The sequence below is a fragment of the Daucus carota genome, chromosome 6 (assembly GCF_001625215.2).
Source record: "Daucus carota subsp. sativus chromosome 6, DH1 v3.0, whole genome shotgun sequence".
NCBI classification, from domain to species: Eukaryota; Viridiplantae; Streptophyta; class Magnoliopsida; order Apiales; family Apiaceae; genus Daucus; species Daucus carota.
The window spans coordinates 22,393,397-22,413,181 of NC_030386.2; the positions used below are offsets into that span (position 1 = coordinate 22,393,397).

General features: G+C 36.1%; 1 protein-coding gene across 1 annotated transcript in view; it reads right to left on the bottom strand.

Moving 5' to 3' along the window:
* Positions 1-946: 946 nt before the first annotated feature.
* Positions 947-19,785, bottom strand: part of LOC108227164 (serine/threonine-protein kinase TOR) — a 34,331-nt gene continuing 15,492 nt past the window's right edge. Inside the window, exons 24-57 of the mRNA XM_064079784.1 lie at positions 19,713-19,765; positions 18,692-18,815; positions 18,425-18,610; positions 18,060-18,212; positions 17,837-17,989; positions 17,459-17,530; positions 17,217-17,351; positions 17,036-17,097; positions 16,563-16,660; positions 14,751-14,860; positions 14,491-14,664; positions 14,334-14,399; positions 12,814-12,882; positions 12,605-12,715; positions 10,432-10,572; positions 10,211-10,339; positions 9,920-10,079; positions 9,600-9,814; positions 8,677-8,883; positions 6,909-7,022; positions 6,633-6,836; positions 5,966-6,046; positions 5,635-5,709; positions 5,479-5,545; positions 5,188-5,348; positions 4,858-5,031; positions 4,587-4,715; positions 4,416-4,499; positions 3,619-3,680; positions 3,471-3,543; positions 3,232-3,366; positions 2,902-3,075; positions 2,566-2,831; positions 947-1,230 (exon numbers count right to left, since the gene is read on the bottom strand). Coding sequence (XP_063935854.1) covers positions 1,212-1,230; positions 2,566-2,831; positions 2,902-3,075; positions 3,232-3,366; positions 3,471-3,543; positions 3,619-3,680; positions 4,416-4,499; positions 4,587-4,715; positions 4,858-5,031; positions 5,188-5,348; positions 5,479-5,545; positions 5,635-5,709; positions 5,966-6,046; positions 6,633-6,836; positions 6,909-7,022; positions 8,677-8,883; positions 9,600-9,814; positions 9,920-10,079; positions 10,211-10,339; positions 10,432-10,572; positions 12,605-12,715; positions 12,814-12,882; positions 14,334-14,399; positions 14,491-14,664; positions 14,751-14,860; positions 16,563-16,660; positions 17,036-17,097; positions 17,217-17,351; positions 17,459-17,530; positions 17,837-17,989; positions 18,060-18,212; positions 18,425-18,610; positions 18,692-18,815; positions 19,713-19,765 — 4,236 coding nt within the window. The 3' untranslated portion in view covers positions 947-1,211. The remainder of the gene's footprint in view (positions 1,231-2,565; positions 2,832-2,901; positions 3,076-3,231; positions 3,367-3,470; positions 3,544-3,618; positions 3,681-4,415; positions 4,500-4,586; positions 4,716-4,857; positions 5,032-5,187; positions 5,349-5,478; positions 5,546-5,634; positions 5,710-5,965; positions 6,047-6,632; positions 6,837-6,908; positions 7,023-8,676; positions 8,884-9,599; positions 9,815-9,919; positions 10,080-10,210; positions 10,340-10,431; positions 10,573-12,604; positions 12,716-12,813; positions 12,883-14,333; positions 14,400-14,490; positions 14,665-14,750; positions 14,861-16,562; positions 16,661-17,035; positions 17,098-17,216; positions 17,352-17,458; positions 17,531-17,836; positions 17,990-18,059; positions 18,213-18,424; positions 18,611-18,691; positions 18,816-19,712; positions 19,766-19,785) is intronic.

A 19,785-nucleotide genomic window follows, 5' to 3' on the forward strand; every position in this document is an offset into this window, starting at 1 on the left:
TATCAACCCTTAAGTTGTGTATTCATATATAGCCTTCTAAGATTGCTAAAACTCTTTTTTTACAAGAATTTTACACCTTTAGTTCACAAACAAGTTCTCACCTTCTACTAACATCTTTTGTCCACTGAAAACTAAATGTTCTCAACTCCAAGTCCATCCATGAGTTTTTCTCTTTATATTTATATATAATGATGTTTCCATAAATACAAAAGATAAAGTGAATTGATAAATAAACTCCACGTTACTGATTAAACTCCAGTGTACAACATTACATGCCAGATGTCCAAGACTTGTGATCCACTGTTTGGAGGAGCTTAAGTTCTTAAACAAGTAACTATCCACAACTACTTTGTCAGTACTCTAAACATTAACCCAGTAATAATACTGTAATAGTTCGGGCTGGGATATGAAGTTGTGGAGTTCCCTTGGTAATCTGGCACCTATAACAATCTAGGCCATTTTTTGAAATCTCATGGTATGCAAAAGGTAACCCTCGCAGCCACATAGGAGTTAGGACATAGCTACTCTCCTGGCTTTACCAAAGATTCTCAACTCTATATACGCTACATGAATTTCTCAAGGGAGGGTATGAAAATCAAACAGGGAACCTTGTGTACACATAAGTACAAAGTTTAAGTGCATATGTACTTAAACGAAAAGTTTAGACAAGCATACGGAGAATGCTGAGAAGGCTTTCTGGTTATAGCTAAGAACAATTCTGCATAGACTTACCAAGTGAAATTTTGAGCTCAATCGACCCAATAACTCTCGGCTTTCAAGTGGAAGCGCCAAGAGCTGTATGAGCTCAATTCATCAAACACCTCTACATTTCAGACGTGGAAAGCATGATTCAAGAGCTCCGGCACATCAATGATAACTTGATGTGCCACTGTTTCTCCTACAATCCATTATAATCGGTAGCAAAAACTCAATAGATACACAGAGCTGTAAGAACATTAATATACAGATAAAAAGTTTCTAGTAACGAGCTGGATTTATATACACCTAGAATAATCAGCCTTTGTACTCTGCTACCTTGCAATACAGCTTCCTAACTGTTCGAATGTACCATTTTACATATGTACACAACTTTGATGGGTATGTTATATACAGTACACAAATAAGGATAAAAGAAGGCCTAAACAAGGTACAAACAACAAAGCTTCATCTTATGTACAACATATATACAGAGTCCTGAGATATTTCTTCATTTACCAAAATGGACACCACCTGAAAAATTAAAAGATCATGGTAAGAACAAAAGTTTATGGTCCATTTATGAACAATTTTGGACTACATAGCAAGAACTTGTGCAACAAATTGGCCTGTAAAGGAGGCAAGGAATCCGTATTAAGTAAATATCTTTGTATCATCAGATTAAGACAAATTTAAGATCACAAACTTGGAACCCCAGAGAGTTGGTATGATCTCCAACTATACTAGAGTGGAAATCAAACTGAACATACATGTCTCATTTCGGAATATGTCCCACTTGGAAGTATAGTGAGATGTACACAAACCTTACTGCTAGTATGTGAAAACCTTTAACCTCTAAAGACAACATCTTTAAGAGGTGTTAATAATTATGAATGGTTCAAAAAGAAAAGAAAAAAAAAGAAGACTTTTAGCAGCCAATAGATGTAATAAACAAAATATAGTGACAAAAGGATAGATGTAGGTAGGCAAATCACAAGCTAACACCATGACATGCATTATTACATACAAGGAAATTTCCCTTCACCTATCCTAGAAACACTAGTCTTCTCTTTGGTGGCTCCATAGCCCTCCCCTAACTCACTGTACAACTCTATCGTCATGTGCAGTTAGTACTTAGTACACAACAAAAAATAACAAGTGGGATCTACAATATATAAACAATAAAAATATAGGTTTGGGATATTTCACCACGAAAGAACTGCCTTATATTCATCTCTGATGAACCCCAGCCTATTCATGGTCTGATCTTTTCTTTCCCTCCCTCAACAACCCTTCTTTAATAGATGTATCCTATGACAAAATTTGGTGTTTTGGTGCACAACACTTGTTCGGAGACGCCGTTCAGTTCCTTTTTTTAAGTAACACATGTTACAGTCCTTGCACATATTGTGATGCTTTTTGGCATATGGAGGATAAACAGTAAAATGAACTGCTTTAATCATTTGACTTATTTCATTTGTTAAGACTAAAAATTAATGACATCGCATTATTGTTATGCTGCACAATATCCTCAAAGGTTCATATTTTTCCAAAAGAAATTAAGATACATGCAACCCAGACATTCTGATTGGATATTACATAATTATAAAATTGTTCAAATGCATTGAAAAATCTATCGCATTACATCTAACGTTCACACAGATCTATAAGCATCACTATGTATGTAAATTTATATATGTTCATGAGATGATGAGATATTCTAGATTATTGCACAATACAAATAACAGTTCTAGTATTATTTTCAGTGCCTGTACGAATGAGGGGTGCGACTGCATGATTCCTAAACCTGAACTTTGATACTATAATGCTAAGATGAGAAACTGGGAAAACTTTTAACAGAAATCATACCCGACATAGTTTTGACACAGGTTTTCGGGCGAGGTAGCTTGCAGAATCAGCTTCTGAACTTGTAATTGGACTGACAGTCCATGCTCAACTTCATGACTCTCTCCAGAAATTAAGTTACTGTGGTCGAGTGCATGTTGTATAGAGTTAGCTGGCGCCAAAGAAGATGAGGTAAAATCACGTCCTGTAAGCTTATGACCCATGCGTGCCATAACCACTACAGCACGCTCATTCAGAACCTCATTAGCGTCACCTAGCTGATGAACAGCCTGCAACAAATTAATATATTATTAACATGCTGCAAAATAGATATCAAGAAACTAGAATTCAGGGAAGTACTTGAAGAAGTTCTCTCTCGCGAGCACCCCTCTGTGGTTGAAGCAACTCTCGACTAGAAGCTGTTTCATCGATATTTACAACCGATGGAACATGAGCAGCTGCAGGAGTTGACATTTGCGGGACTTCATTGAAGTTGAAAAGACGCCAATTAATTAGGGGATCATGGACAAAGGCCTACAGAACAGAAAAACAGCAGACTTAAACCCCAAATAAGGCAACTCAATAATAATATCATTTCAAAATGGGTCAGAGAAAATCAGTAAAATATTCTACATGACGTTGCAAAGAAACTCTATGAACTTGACAAGAGCAACAAGGAATAACATATACCTCCATCATAGCCATTACACTATATTTGTTCGTTCTGAGAACTTGCATTACATTTTCACATGTTGAACGAAAGTTGCCTTCTATACCACTAACTTCCATAGCTTTCACAAGCATTCTGGTAAGGCGAAATGGGACCTGCAATATTAATTTAATCGCAAGAGTAGACAAAATGTATCATGTCAATGTCCTATACCAAGAAAAACAGAAGAATTTCTCAGAAGAATTCGATAGCAGAACACCTTCTCAGGGAATTTCTCACGATTCATTGAAGCTTCAAAGCAATCCCCAAAATCAATGTGAAGTATTTTTCCGCTGCAAAAAGGTAATCCACGTGTGAGTTTTTTGAAACTGTAGCTACCAAGGGTACTCTTTTTCAGTAAATAGTACCTTGACCGAAGCAGCATAAGATTGCTAGGGTGTCGGTCACCTAGGCCAAGAACATAGCCAACCTGAAACATGTGATGGCAGCAATTAGATCAATGGTGACAGTTAAGCATATGACCTGCTATTATTCACCAGCAACAAATGTCAAGATGCATCTGTTGCTGGCTTTCTTCCCAACAAAATTAGGACAGGTGATAAAATGAGTAGTTAAAGCACATCGTCACAGTGCTTGTCTATTGGAAAAGTGTATCTTGTAAATAGATCATAACATGTTTAATTTGAATACCCTGACGGAGTATGGTCCAATAAATTATCATCCTTGTACATGCTTTGCTTCTCTATCAAGCACTCATAGCCACAAATTATCCCTTGCATTGTATCGAAGCAGAAACTGCTCCATTCTATTAGTCATGAGAGATCGAGCATCCGAACCTTGGTGGAGGTAGGATGTGTTGGTACTTAAATTTTGGTAAGTAACCATTACCCAAAATAAACTGTTAACTAAATCAGGTCGATGATTTTTCAATTCAAGATATAAACACAAAAAATCATCCAAGTTCTTTGAGAAGAATTTAATGATTATACAGAATGCACGACTAAACCCTCGGATTCTGCCCATTAAAGAATTATAAAATTTAATACATTGCATAAACAAGCTCATATTTCAGCTTAAAGAGTAAAAAGATGGTGTTGAATATTATTTACATAGGAAACTTGATAAACAAGCACGAGCACATAGAAGTCATTCCAACTGAGCTATAAAGACTGCAAAAAAATATAAGTGAAGGGAGAAAACATACCATGCTCATTACCGCCAAACTTCTGGTAAATTTTGTTCTTCTGTCTAACCAGACCTCTGAAGTGCGACTCTTTAACCAAAGAACCTAAAAAAGCAGAACATAGGTTGTTTTAAAATATATTTTACAATTGATAAGATAAAAAAATGCAATTAAATCCCAGAGAATACACACCCTTGCCATGTCACTGCCTTCAGTATTATCAAGAGCATACTGAAACACCTCTACTTTAGATATAAGTGGCAAACGATCATAGTCCGGAGCAAACGCAAGCATTAATTTATGTTCTTGATTTATAGGGATCTACAAAAATCACAAACATAATTTAAGGAAAGGGAGGGCGGGGGAGAGGGGGAATTTATGGATCTAAACAAATCAAAACATAATTAAAGGAAAGGGAGTTGAGCGGGAGAGAAAGAGAGCGAGGGAAGGAGTTTCAAAATACCTTCCGTGCATCCCTATACTCCTTAATGAGATCATGGAGAGTATCACAATTGGGCACCCATCCTATTAACCCACTATTAGGAGATAATGGAATAACAGCATATCGTTCAATTGATAGATCCTTCTCTGAAGTTTTTCTAGAATTCTTCAAAAGAGTGTTCACCAATCCAAAAAGCTGGCAAGATACAATATTCAGATGCCAATATACCACCAAATTTTTACTTGTAAGTTGTAACATAGATTATATTAGCAACTTCTTAGATTTTAACAACACAATGCACATCCACCAGCATATCATATATGATGAATAATTAGTTAAAATAACTATTACTTGCATCACACGTTCATCTTGGCGTAAATCTTCATGTCCTTTCAGAAGGAAGGCATAGTCTTCTCCATCACTTCCATGCATTGTCAATTTTCTAGGGCGTTGCTTGGATGTAATAACAACAAGTTGTGGTGAAAATGAAGAAATAGTCACCACTGGTAAATCTGTCATACAGAAGTTCATAGAATGTCATTTTAAATTGAGAGAGATCTGAAGATTGCATAATAAATAATTTCTTCCTTATTCAACAATTGCTACTGAAAAAAGGGGAAAAATTTAAATGATAGCTCTCACCTGCTCGATAGGTTCCAGGAACAGCCAGCTCCAAATTGCGGCATTCTAACAATTCTGGGGAAACAGACTATTTTTGCCCCCCAAACAAAATGAAAATAAGTATAATTAGTCTGCTAGATGGAAATGTAAAAACAACACCAATAAGAATAATTCTACCTGTAAGTCCAGTGTGGTTAGAGTAATAAGCTGCTTATCAATTCGTCTAAAGACGTGATAATAAAGATCCCAAGCCTAATTAAACAGGAAATTTCAAACATCAAAAGTAGTTTAGGAGGATGCAGGATATGCAATGAAGAATATGCATATGATTAAAAAAAAAAAATCTTGTGTAAACCAACTTTTTAGAAAAAAGAGAGAAGCAGTAAACATTGCACGGGTATCACCACAGAAGTAGTCAAGTAGCCGATGTTTAAGCGACTTGTAACCATCCAATGATAATTGATGAGAAGCACACAATATTTCACAACCAGTTCAGTGTGATAGGTACCTGAGTTAGTTCAGCATCTTTTCCGGTTCTCTTATAGTTCATGCAGCATTCATAGGCTTCCAGCAATTCATGGCGATATGTCTAAAATTCACAGGAATGACAAATTTAGGAGATGGACAGAATCAATAGGGACACAGAACCAACACCAAGCTCCAAGAAAATTAAAACAAAGCATTAGAAAATACACATCGCTTTACCTAAAAAGATTAAACTTGACTAATGAGTAATATGGGTCATACCTTGAGTGTTAACAATAACATGACATGTCACTTATCTAATTACCGACTAAAGTTTGTACCTCAGTTAATTATTTCATTTCTTATTTCTCTTCATTATTCTGTTTTCCAATGTGAGACGTGTATCTTGGAGGACAACCATATATATCACATTGCTCACCACTATACCAATACCATTATACCAGATATGAAAATATATCACTTTCTTTCCAATCACTTTAACTTCCATGCACATGGTTGTTAATAAGCTTAAACATAATTTAAAGATAGCTACCAGGAAGCAGCATACAGGCTAATATTTATCTACCCAAGGAGTGACTTGGTTCTACAATGCATGACTGCATATTCGTGATGCTGCAATCTGTCGGTTTTATCCTTCAGCATTATAGCTATCAAATAAAAAGACGCATTCTCATGAAAATGAAAAATACCTGAATAAAAGACTTCTCTTTTGCAGTGGCACTGTTCTGCATTGCCCCTTCTTCAAGCATTTCATGCATTGGTTCTAAGACATTTAGCATTCCCTCCACATTATGTTCGCCAAAATATAAACGACTAGCTTCTTCCAATGCCTCATGCCACATTTCGTGCCAAAGTATGGCAACCCTAATCAACTCCTTTGATACAAGTTGTGCCTTCAAAACCCAAAAATGGTGAGATAGATCGTTTTCTGCAAAATTTTAATACCAGTCAATAATTTTTCTCACCTGATCCACTAGAACACCACTATGTTGACGAACTCTATCAACCACTTCTTCAGCAGCAGCTCTGCGTAGGGGGCTACTTGCTTTACACGCCATCAGCAGAGGATACATGAGTGCCTAAAAGATGAAAAATTTTGACATGTACACATCAGAATGATAGTTCAGCTTACAATGACAAATTTTTAGGGGGTACAATGTTCATAAATTGGTCTAGATCTGAACCTGATATATTTTCACAATATCCCGTATATACTGATAGCTCAGAATATAATCAAGCAAACAAGATAATTTTACAAAAACATTGCAAAATAATATAAAATACCGGAGTGTCCATATTTATGAACCAACAACAGACACTTCCCATCGACGCCTGTATATATTCAATCCCCCCTCTCTATCTACCTGCTCTACATTTATATACCGTGAAAGTGTTTATATTTTATAGGAGTCTTTGCCGCTGTTGTTTCCGCGTCAACGTGGTCTTCATTCACACACCCAGAAAAACCAAGACAAACAAATCGCCATGAACAGAATCATGGGGATGCCAGGGCGTGCTGTGGCGTCCTAAATATTCTCGTTATGACTCTTTTAGGATGGTCAATATTCCTTCTTAGATGGTTGATTGTCTCCCAAGCCCTAATTTTGTTTAAAGTTGAAAGATAAAAAATAGCAATCTCGACTGCCTACTCCGACCCCACCGTCAACCAAATTTCAGTAATGATCTCCCTTTTATATTTGGTCTTCGCTTCTCTTTTTCTTTTTTCGGCATCTTCTTCTCCTTATTTCTAGTCAAATCAATAATCTCTTCTCCATTTTTTTGTAACAATTTAACCTTTTTTTTACTTCTGTCAATTTTGAGAGGGCTTTGACAAGATCATTTAGAGAGTTCATGGGCCAGGGAAGCTACTAATTCACTGGAAATGACTTTAACATTACAAGGTCATGAAAGACATAACGCATCTGGCTTCCGGCTACGCATGCAACACCGGAACTATATACTGGAGACAACTTCAATAAGCATATAAGATCTAGCAATTAAGATGACTTCAATGGCCTGAGGTCGTGCAAGACGTACCTGGCTAGGCATGCAACACAGGAACACTTTACTGAAGACAACTACAATGGGGATATAGGATATAGCAGAAGGGTTAGGATATAGCAGATAGGTTACAATAATGCCCATGAAGGTCTTGAAATGAGGATAGTAATGTTACAGTTATGTAGGTTGCACGACTTTAGATTTGCAATTCTCTTTCAACTCGATCTCGCATCAGTTCACCTATACAAGAGGTTTGGCTGCGAGACAATAGACCTCTATTCAAGGTAAATAGAGACAGTTGTTCAGATAGTACGCTACTATTTTTTTTTCCGGGGGGTGCTTGCGGAGGCGGGGCCGCGGAGTGTCATAAAAACAGTCTTAGGCAAAAGGCCATGGAGATGCTTCAAAAGTACTTTGTCATGCAGAGCTTCATGCATGGGAACAGACCAACAATAACAAACATGCATCAATGTAAGAAAGTTAAGTACGAGTCATGTTTACTCATGTAAATACAAATGACCTCTGCAATCTTTTAGAACTTGAGAGTTTCCAAAACAGTCATGCAACTTAAGTTTCTACAGAAGGAAATATATTATCGAAATATACATGTATATAAGAAAGTTGGATCCTTTAGCAGCCAATATCAGATAAAAGGCATGAAAAGATAAGAATTCTATTTGATTTATACTCTACAGTAGAAATATGATTCGGAAAGAACAATCTAAATCAAACCTGTGGATGATTACGTCCAATTTGCACTAGTAGTAACTGTATCGATTTTCTGACTGCATGATTATTGGAGTGTATTCTAGCAATTATCTGTGGCAGAACAACCAACCATGTGTTGATATTAACATGCGCAAAACCTTCTTGCATAGCCAGTTGAACCTCTGGTTTAGCTCCATGGTTGAACCACAATGTAAGAAGACGGAGTATATCCTGGAAACAGAACGATTCATTGTTTATATGAAAAAGTATCAGAGTTGAATATACTGCAGTTCAACCACATTGTAAGAATATGAAGCATATCCTGGAAGCACTAAGATGCATTGCTCAAATGAGAAACAATCAGAGTTAGATTTATTAAACCCGAAAAAGAAACATGGCAAGCAGTAGGCTTGAAACTATTAGCAAAAGCCGATTCAGTTCAAACATAAAAGTCCTAGTGACATGGTCCGAAATATGTACAACCGACCAACGAAAGATCTCCGCTTCTACTTTAATAATATGATATATATATATAGAGTATATCGATTGGTTCAAAACTTCTTCATATTAATCGTGTAGACAAAAGTAATCTTACTAGTAGACTGGGATTAGCTACTTATGCATAGGTTTCTTATACGAGGAAATTATACAAATCTCTGCAATGCATCTGAAAACAAATACAGATTACAACATACAGTGTAGAACTCATGCATGCAAGCAGAAATTTAGCACATAAAACTTGCAATAAGTACATAATTCATATGATCTACTATATCGACTAGTTATCCTACTGAGTAGTTTACAAACTGTACCAAGACATGCTGATAAACTATCATTTTGAGAGAATTAGAAAATAAACTGCTGTATCAACAAAATAGGTGAAATGAAGAGAGACCAATAAACAGAAGAGATGAAACTAAAACTTTAAATTAAAAGTGACTGCTAACCTGCAAACTGTCATCCACTCCTTTATCATTTGCAGCATAGGCTATAGAGTGAAAGTATCCGGTGACTGCAGCAACAACAAACTGTCCGGCAACTTTGGGAAGACCTTTTGTAGTGTAATGCGACATCACTGATGTATTAAATAGTGCCCACGTATGCCATGCTTTTGCCCAATTTTTAGCGCAATAAGTGGCATTTCTGAATGAGCTGAGGATTTCTATGGAGATTTGTAAATAAGCATCAGAAAGATAGCAAGTCACAATTTTATTTTATTTTTTAAAAAGTTGCTGATACAGAAATATATATTATAAGTCTTTCCCACCTTGTATGGATCCGTCATCCAGACTAGGAGAAAGAGCCCACTGCCAAGTCCCGAGTTTCAGATATACACGAGCAATAAGTGGTTCACTTGAAACACCTATCAAACTACTGAATGTGGCTGGTTGGAGGCTTGGTATACTTGAGAGCTCCATTGCTAAATCCTGTTATTACAGATAATCCAAGTATGCTTATAACAGATAGGCAACAAATGAATGTACAAATAAATCATAATGGAGTCATTTTTTTTAGCTTAGTCTTTTATAAGGTCACAAGATGAAGGTTTATACCATACCTTGAGTCTAAAAAAGGCTTCCTTACGCTTATTGTCATCTCCAACTGACCACTGGTACTTTAAGTAAGCTAGAATCACTTGAGGTGGTCCGTGATATGACGCATTTGCAGGAGCAGTTTCAGGGTCAAACTTTGCAAACATATTTATAATCACATGTCAGGATTTTCACAAGATCATAACCAACACGAACTTCATATACATCACAACCATATCTAGCTCACCTGTAAGAGTTTAACTAAAGTTGACCTTGCTTGACTAGTTCTACCACTTTTTCGGCAAAGTGATACAAACTTGAGCCAAGTTTCACTGTCTTCTGTAGGAGGTAGTACAAGTGCCCTAACTGCTAAAAGTGCTTGCCAAACCTATAATTTTTTAGATTAGGAGTAAGAATGTGTAGAAACAGTTACTAAAGGATGTGTGTGTGAGAACATAAAATCTCCATACTTGAATATAAAGGTATAAACCACAAAGATGTGCACTATTACTAGTATGAACATTTGCTGCTACGAAGTTTGCAATTAACTATCTCTAATGATTTGCAATATCAACTACATATATGGCCTTGTGTACACGCTAACAGTGCAAGAACAACCTGTGATATGTGTTTATTACAGGGAAAAGGAATGCAATAATCAACGCGACACCAACTGTAGATTTATATTCATTGAAATGTTTTTGAACAGTGATCCACAATTTTCCTTCAATCTCTAAAATATTCTACGATTTATAAGTCCGCTCATCACAACATTGAACAGGACTACTGTAACCACGACATCAATTTTTTTCAAAAAAATTTAAGATGACACTTTAACCTGATAAACTAGTTAACAAAGTGAATAGTTGAGATATCTCCACTGACCATGATTTGCTAGGAATAATATACAGATTACGTTACTTGCATACTAAAATTAGTGGACCAATGGTCGTTTTAGATTGGTAAGGATCAATATCCACAACTACATATTATTCTGTCAATTATATTATTCTGTTTTTGTAAATTTTTTAGGCTGCATGCATATGTACAAAACTATTGGAGTATTGTTATTAAACATCTTTTCGCTTTTTGTATATTCATTTTCACTTGTGAGACAGACAGATAGTGTATCTACTCCCTCCGTCTCAATTTATAAGTCCCTTTTGCTTTTCCAAGAGTCAAATTGACTAATTTTTGACCAATTATTAAAAAATATTTATTTGTTGTTTTACAAAATAAAAAGTTACATATTAAAAAAGACTTGATTCACCTTTTGATGATATATTTTTAAAAAAATTTCAAATATATAATACCTATAAATTTCAGTCAAAGTATAGTCAATTTGACTAGTCAAAAGTCAAAAGGGACTTATATATTGAGACGGAGGGAGTACTATTTTTCTGTTTTTTCTTAATGTTATTTTTTGTTTTATTGGACACACCGGCATACCATAATAACACTCAATGAGTTGCACTAATTTACATGGGATATACTTTGACTAACTTTCTCATTCACTTTAAGTTTTGGGGTGTTTTATGGGTCTTGCACTAGCTTCCTTCTCCTAATTAAAACTAAGGTCGTTACATAGTCACAATACCTATATATTCCATTCTGAAGCAAACATTACATGAAAATGAATGTCTCTTCTCATTCTAATAATATAAAGACTCCGCTATACTCTGATTTTGGCCCACAAATTAATTGCAGTCTTATTTTATTCATAATGCTCTAACAATTAGAGAATAGGTCCCCAACAAAAAATGTAAATAGATTCCCTTTGTAGCATTTTTCTACTTACCATCCTATCACTTCAATACTATACTATCATTATCACATTACATTCTATCACCAATATATTCTACCATCATTATTACATTTGAAGAGCCATTCTGTATTAAACATCTACATACTGCTTAGAGTTTATGCTTTAGAGGCATTATTTGATGTGATTGGATAGTATTGATATTATGTCTTTGATCGAATAGATGACATAATTTATTCTTTTTTATATATCAAGTTGCATAAATTCAGCATAACAAAAGTTCCAACAATTGAGATGCAGGTTATATGTTTCAAATTATTCGACTCGAAATCATATTTTAAATCGTTGTTCATAATTTTCTTTGTTCGAGTATCACAATGAACAGGACAACAAGGATATTACTGGGGACACTGTTAAGTCAATGGTAGTATAATTTGATAACTAATTGAGATGTTTTCTTCTCAGCATGGATTCTTACTAATGGAAGTCCTAGAACTACTACCACGATTCAGATAAGTATCATCATGAATCTTGTCACTGAATATAGTATTTCAAAACTAAACATTCTCCTCTGCTTGCATACATATTTTTATATAATAAAAGATTAACATATTTAAGTTTCTGAGAAGAGCTTGGGTGAAGAGGTAATAGTATATACCTCAACATTTCGTTTGGTGCCTTTAATGCGTTCGCTCCACATATTGCGAATAAGAGCCCGGCGCCCTTCAGCAACAGGATTTCCAACCGGAAGAGTACAGTAATCGATAACCTTTTGCAAAAGTAGAAGAAGAACAGCGATTATCTACCTGCATTGCATACTTGTTGAAAGAGAATCTGTTCAGGCAGCGGTATCAGATAAGAATGTACCTCTTCAAGTTCTGACAGCTGCTGAACACGAACCATGTTACTGTATGCGCGTTCGTAGCTCTCTAATACCTTGTCAAGGGAAATTAGTATTAGAGGGATGCTATATTATATTGCATATATATATATATATATATATATATGTATGTATGTATGCATGTATGCATGTATGTATAGACACACACACACATATTATACACACACAATCAGGTTCTAAAGTTAATTTCGAATGAAATTTAACGTATCTGATACAACCACAAACTTATAGTTGAACAAAACCTACATGAAAAATAGAACACTGAGCTGAGTGGCCTAATGACATGCACATGATATATAAGGATGTATTGGTACCGCTAATGCAACAGGTTGAAGTTGAAATTTTACTTAGAGATCGTTTATTGGATCTCCAATCCTCTTCATCTTGGCATCTTGCTTTTATTTTATCCAGTGTCACAACAGCAAAGAACAAAAGATAATGAATATATTTAATTTTTTTAGAGACAGAGACCTTGAATAATATCGACTAAACATATATTTTGAAACAAGCACAAACTGGAACTCAAGTAACCCCATTTCAAGTACTTGACCATAAACCTGTTCAATTTCAATATTGATGCATCTTTCAATACTAGGTACAGTAGTAGACTAATAGGCTTGTGATTAATCTCTTAAATAAGGCAACTATGAAAAACCACAATTCCCATCTGCTTAATACTGGGAGCCAGTAAATCTGAACATTATTTGAATTTTGCCATATCGTTGCATATCAGGGAGCACATCTTAGAAAAATTAAGAGAGCGTGGAACTAATATTGTATTTACAGTTACATGCTTACTTCAATTTTGTTCAACAAAAATAATTCTAGATGCTCAATGTCATGCACTGAAATCGGGAGAACAAATTTAGTGAAACTTTTTCCTAATTGCACTTAAAAGTGAGACAGATACTATTTCTCAGAGAGGGAAAGGCTGTAACATTGATCAATCACTTGCTTTCCCAATGTGCGAAGACCTGTCTGTTTCTACTAATAAGCAACTTCTCTCTTTCAAAGTGAAAATCAGTGTAAAAGTAACTTAGCTGCATGTTCCCGTAAAAAGTACAAGTAACTTTCAAGTTCAATTCTGAGAAAAACAAAATAGGTACTTACAGTTACTAATTTGAAATTTTGTACTTCACTAATAAATATATTTTCCTTCTTGAGCGTAACTTCTAGCAGTATTTTGTTTTTCTTTTTAACTTTTACATCCTATAGGTTATGTATTATAATTACAATAATACCTTATAAGTAGGAATTACTTCTTACGGAAATAACTACAAGTAACCTTGTAAGATTAACCCAAGCAAGCTGGATTAAATTTAGTCTCACGAAGTGCAGGACATGAACCCCAGTAAGTGTCCAACTCAATAATTTAAAAATAGCAAAGATATCTCTTTTTTTCAGGCACATGTACGGGTACACATCATAGTTTTTCTATGATCAAGTATACTGCATAATATCATCACGAATTAAGGAAACTACTTACCAGAGCAGCAAGCTCAGTGGCTAGACATTTCCTTGCCCTCTCAACACATTCACGAGCCTCGTCATACTGGAAAACAATTATAAGATAGATTAAATATCTTAAAGAAAAAAAATGAAGAGCAGATTGAGAGTATGAAATATGGACTAAAACATAATACCTTCCCACGGCGGACTAATAAAACAGCCTTAAAAAATGTGCCATTACTACCTCCATCACCAGTAGCAGCAGTATTTCCCAACACCCTAAGTTTAGTTTCATCACCATCATCCAGTCGAGAAACATATTCAGCCATCTGATCCCACTCACCCATGTTCCAGGCGGCGTTTGCAGCCTGGGAGATTCATATTACACCTTAAGTAAAACCGAAAGTCTGTTCAAGGAGATGTAAGCCTGTGAATAAAAGAATAAAAGAATAACCATAGGTGCCATCTCCAGTCGAGCAGCTGGCTCAGCAGGTGCCCAGTATTCCTTGCACAAAGTGTTAAGTTCTTCATAACGAGCCAATGCAGCAAGACATCGCATCCTACCTGAAAGTACACAATGAAACAGCAACATACATAGACTATCAATGTTTGCTCAGATCTCGGTGCATGTAGATCATGAATCAGTGATCTTTTTTATATTTACCAGCAACTACAGTCAGCATAAATTTGACTACACATTACAGCAATTTTAAAAAGGCAACACTAACTAAAAGTACTTCAAAATAAGAACACGGATAACCAGTTTGCCACAAACAAAAAGGATAGAACTTTTTCATAAATATAAGCTATCAACTAGGATATAACAGTATTATGACCCTTACCGGATCTTAAAAAGACGCAGCATCAATAAGCAGCAAAATCAGAGTAGGTGACAAGGATCGGAATGTGGAAAATGCAAAATAGGAAGATGCTATATGGATAACTACATATTAGCTGAAGAGCGGGGATCAGTTGTGTAGCAAATAGAAAATTATGAGGCTGGAATCATTACATACACTGAAAGGAGCAAACACTACATAAACACATACTTAAAGATCATATATTGCACAAACTGTCAATAATAATGCAATCCCTATCTGTAGGATAAAAGTACCAAGTCATCAAAAGTTATTTGTTTTAGATAAAACAGCAAGTAGAGGTGGCCAATCAAGCGGTTTTGAACCGATCGTTCGGAACCGGCCCGGCAAAAAATTCGTCAAAATTCGATTCGAGACGGGCTTGATTCGGCCCGGACCGACTCGTTATATTTCACGAAGCGAATACGAATCCTAATATCGGAAACCGGAACCGGCCCGGAACCGGCCCGCGAATTAACGAGTTGGTGACAATGCGAACGACCCGTGGTTCAAACGAACGAATCGAACGAATGAACCGCGAGTCAACGAGCTGTTCAACGGTTCAACGAGCCGAACGAACGGTTCATAAATGAATTAGATTAATTTAGTTTTGTAATTTTAAAATTTGTCTAGTGTAGTTTTTTTTTATGTATCGATGCAGTTTGTTCCGTTTTTTTAGAGAGGAGTCCTCTCAAATTAATTGTAAAATATATTTTAATTAATAAAATTTATACGAGGTACCATCCTCTTTTATTTTATTTTATTTTAATTAAAAAATATGGTAATATAAGATAACTGAACACGAACTAAACTCTGAGAAAAGACGCGAATCATTCGCGATTCGTGAATCGATTCGTGATTCGCGAATCAATTCTGATTCGCAAATCACGAATGATTCGCACTTTAAGGCGAGTTTAAGGCTGACGCTGAGTGGTTGTCCTGTCTCGATTTTTTTTTTTCGACTTCTTTTATTTACAAAATAATGAATTCATTTTTAAAAAATAATTGATTAAATCAACTTAAATATAAAACGAAAAATTAAAAAAATAAATAAAAATGAACCGTTTCAACTCGTGAACCCGCGAATCGGTTCACGGGCTGATTCAGACGAATTCGGCCCGGAACCGGACCGGCCCGCCTAATCAAACGGGCCGGTTACGAATCATGTTCCTATAACCCGGCCCGATAAAAATTCGGCCCGGCCCGGCCCGGACCGCCCATTTGGCCACCACTACCAGCAAGGAACAGACTAAAAATATTCACCTATATAGCATAGCATGATATAATCATGGAATATACTAGATTCTTTCTGAATCGCAAAAGCAAGTAATATTGCCAAATTGCATACTGGATAATAATTCTCAACAAAGAACTGACAAAATAATAATTAAAGTCATGCTAACACAAACCTAGTGTGGCATCCAGAATTAGATGAGGGTTAGATGCCTGAGAGGCTTTCGCTTCATATGCAATGAGGGCATCCTCCCATCGTTGCAGTTTTTCATACCTTCAAGTGGAGCAAATTAATGTTAGCACTTTGAAATTGGTAACATTACGGAGTAAAATGCACAGTAGGCAATCAAGAGATACGCCAACCTCAAAGAAACTCTTTTTTTTCTTTTTTTTGCTACGTTCAATCAAACTCTTTATATGATAAAAGTAGAATGAAAAAAAATATGGAAAGGAAGATGCAAAATCTACAGGAAGCCAACTTCTGGGGAGATGTAGAAGGAAGGCATTTGACCCCCACCCACACGCCCAAAAACATAGACTACCCATATATCACATAAGAAAACCCACTCCAAGTCATAAAGTATGCATATGATTAGCAATATGCGCCTAGGTGAAGTTAGATGAAAACATAAATAAGGTGTAATTTTACCATGACTCTTTAAGCTGTACATCCAAATTTTGTTGGGCATAAGTTAAAATCCCAACTGCAGCCTGAACAAATATACAAACAACTATAAATTGTAAGGTTTATCTCAATTGAAGTAGACTGAGGAATTACATATAAAAAGTAATATACGCTCTAAGAGAATCCACAGAATTCAAATAGACACCTCATGCTGATGCAATTGATTATTTATATGAATCAGAGCTTCAACTACAGCTACAGGGTTTGCTTCCATCCTGTTTGCTTGTGCACCTTCAAATTCCATTTCTTTGTAATGCAAAGCCTTTGCAAAAGCTCGGCACTGAAATCAGGGGTTAAGGTCAAACATAATGCTGACGCACAATAATTACAGTATCACTGACTTGCTGTCTGTAATTGAACTACTTATGAAATTGATACATTACACACCTTTTCAGCAAGAGCACCAAGCAGTCGGATGTCTATAGGCAGGTGCCTCTCGTCATGTTCCATGAACTCAGCCTAAGAAAAGCTCATTTTACTTAATAGTAGCAAACTAAAATGTAGGGCCCCACAAGGAAGAGGATTCAGATATTTAGAAAGTATGACAGCAATATTTCACTTCTTTACTGAGTTCATTACTTAAAAGCTATCTGCCATGGTATCTATCCAGCTCAATGAGCACTAAAGAATATATGAGAAGAATATCAATGCAGTATGTTTAAACTGGGCCCAGTGTAGCAGTTACATATGTGTGTGTGTGTGTGTATTATGTATGTGTATATATATATTCTTTTCCACGACAAGGTTAAGCAAAGACATGCATACCAAGTTAAGGAGCGTAGCTAAAATTTTAGGAGGAATATTAGGAGAAGAGAATGCCATCTCTAGGCTCCGAACTAGTTGTCTATGACTAGCATCATTCAGTTGTGACCAGCAGCTAACAAAACCAGCTGCGAAAAGCTCCGGTCCCACAAAAGGCTGCAAACTTTTGTAGTGAGTATCATGATTTAGCAGATTATCAAACTGCATTTCAGTAATATAGCCATACCTGTAACTGTGCAAGCCTTGCACAAGTTCGTAAAGCTAGTGAGGGTGATTCCTTTAGAAGTTCAATGCTAAAATGTCTCATCCATTCTGCCCAATCTTCTTCTGTACTGCGCTGAGAAGCCTCCCCTGCAGTTCGTAGTCTACCCTCATTAACCTTCATAAAAAGATCAGATTAGTCACAAATCACCTCCTTGCATTCGTTATGAAGAGGAACGATAACAAGTCAAATAATTCCACACAAAACAGAAGAGCTTAAGATTTTCATCCCATGTCCAACTCTATGGACATGCACAAACATATAATGTATGACAATCTCCAGGAAATATCCAATGCATCATGCAGCCATTGACAAATGAAGAAGAGTACCTCGTGACTTTTGAGCTGTCGGTGCATATCTAGTTTATCCTCTTTCGAGTCATTGTCCACATCACTCAGGGGATCACTAATAACCTCAACAGGAACTTGTTGAATTAACCTTTGAGCATCTGTACTTCCTAGAATAAGCACCTCACGTCTTTGCAAGTGCCCTGCAATTTCTTCAAATTCCTTGTGCTGGGGAGAAAAAAAAAATACAGTCACAGAACAAGAAACCCATGGTTATGTTTTAGCAAAGTAAATTAAACGAAAGATTACCCGCAACCGAAGTTTCAGTAAGATCTTGTGAATTGAAGGAATAAAAATGGTGAAGTCCTCTCCAAGGGCATGAGCTAGGCAACAAAGTGCATCAACAGCATCTGTGCAGAGCTCGTCACTTTTCCTGTGGATAAATAAAACCTATTTAATTTAAGCATATATAAGATATCCAGTGCATCTGAAGTTTCCTCACCATAAAAGCCCAGAATTAAAAAAATCAGAAGTGCTGAAGATGCCCCCCCCCCCCCCCCCCCCCAAAAAAAAAAAAAAGTCTTTTTCATTAGACAGCTAAAAGTTGAGAGGGACAGCTTGCTACAAATACAGACCCACAGCAGGGGAAGTTTAAATAGACGAGGAAAATATAAATAAATAACAATCAGGGGTTGAAAAGGAGTTTCCACGAGAGGGGGGGAAATAGTAAATGAAGGTGAAAGGGGGAATACAGAAAGGGGAGAGAAGGATTAGGGTTTTTATCGAAAAGTATTAAGTTTTTCTCCGGGGGATTCCGCCCACTCAAATTGCTGCGGGTTGTATCGAATTTATGCTAAGAGTTCAGTACAATTTCACTTTATAATTACTATCAGAAATATCAATATATTGGTCCTTAAGTCATTGGAGTATATTTCCTTACGGTGTTGGGAGAGTTCTGTAGTCAGTTATCGCAAGGGGGATAACATTTTATGGCATGCAAAACAGAGAAAAAATGGCTGCAAGATCTGAATCATTGAATGACACAACCTTATAATCAAAAACACGGAAGATGACAACCTTTGACTATTGTATTTTGTTACATCTTTAATTAACTTTCCTTCTTTAGAGAAGAAGATATAAAATTAAACCCAGTAAAAAGACACTACAAATATATTTAGATATATTTAGTAAGTATGCGTGTTTACTTAACTCCGCCACTATGCAGGAATGTGTTGGCTTGGGAGGGGAAAGGGATATAAATGTATGCCAAGAACATGTTCACATGGGGGCAAAGTACGTATAAAGGATGACCAAAAATGAAAACACAGACCCATCCAAGACGAGCTTCAGATGATGCACAAGCGCTGATATATGACCTGTAACCTGATAATAAACAGATGTAA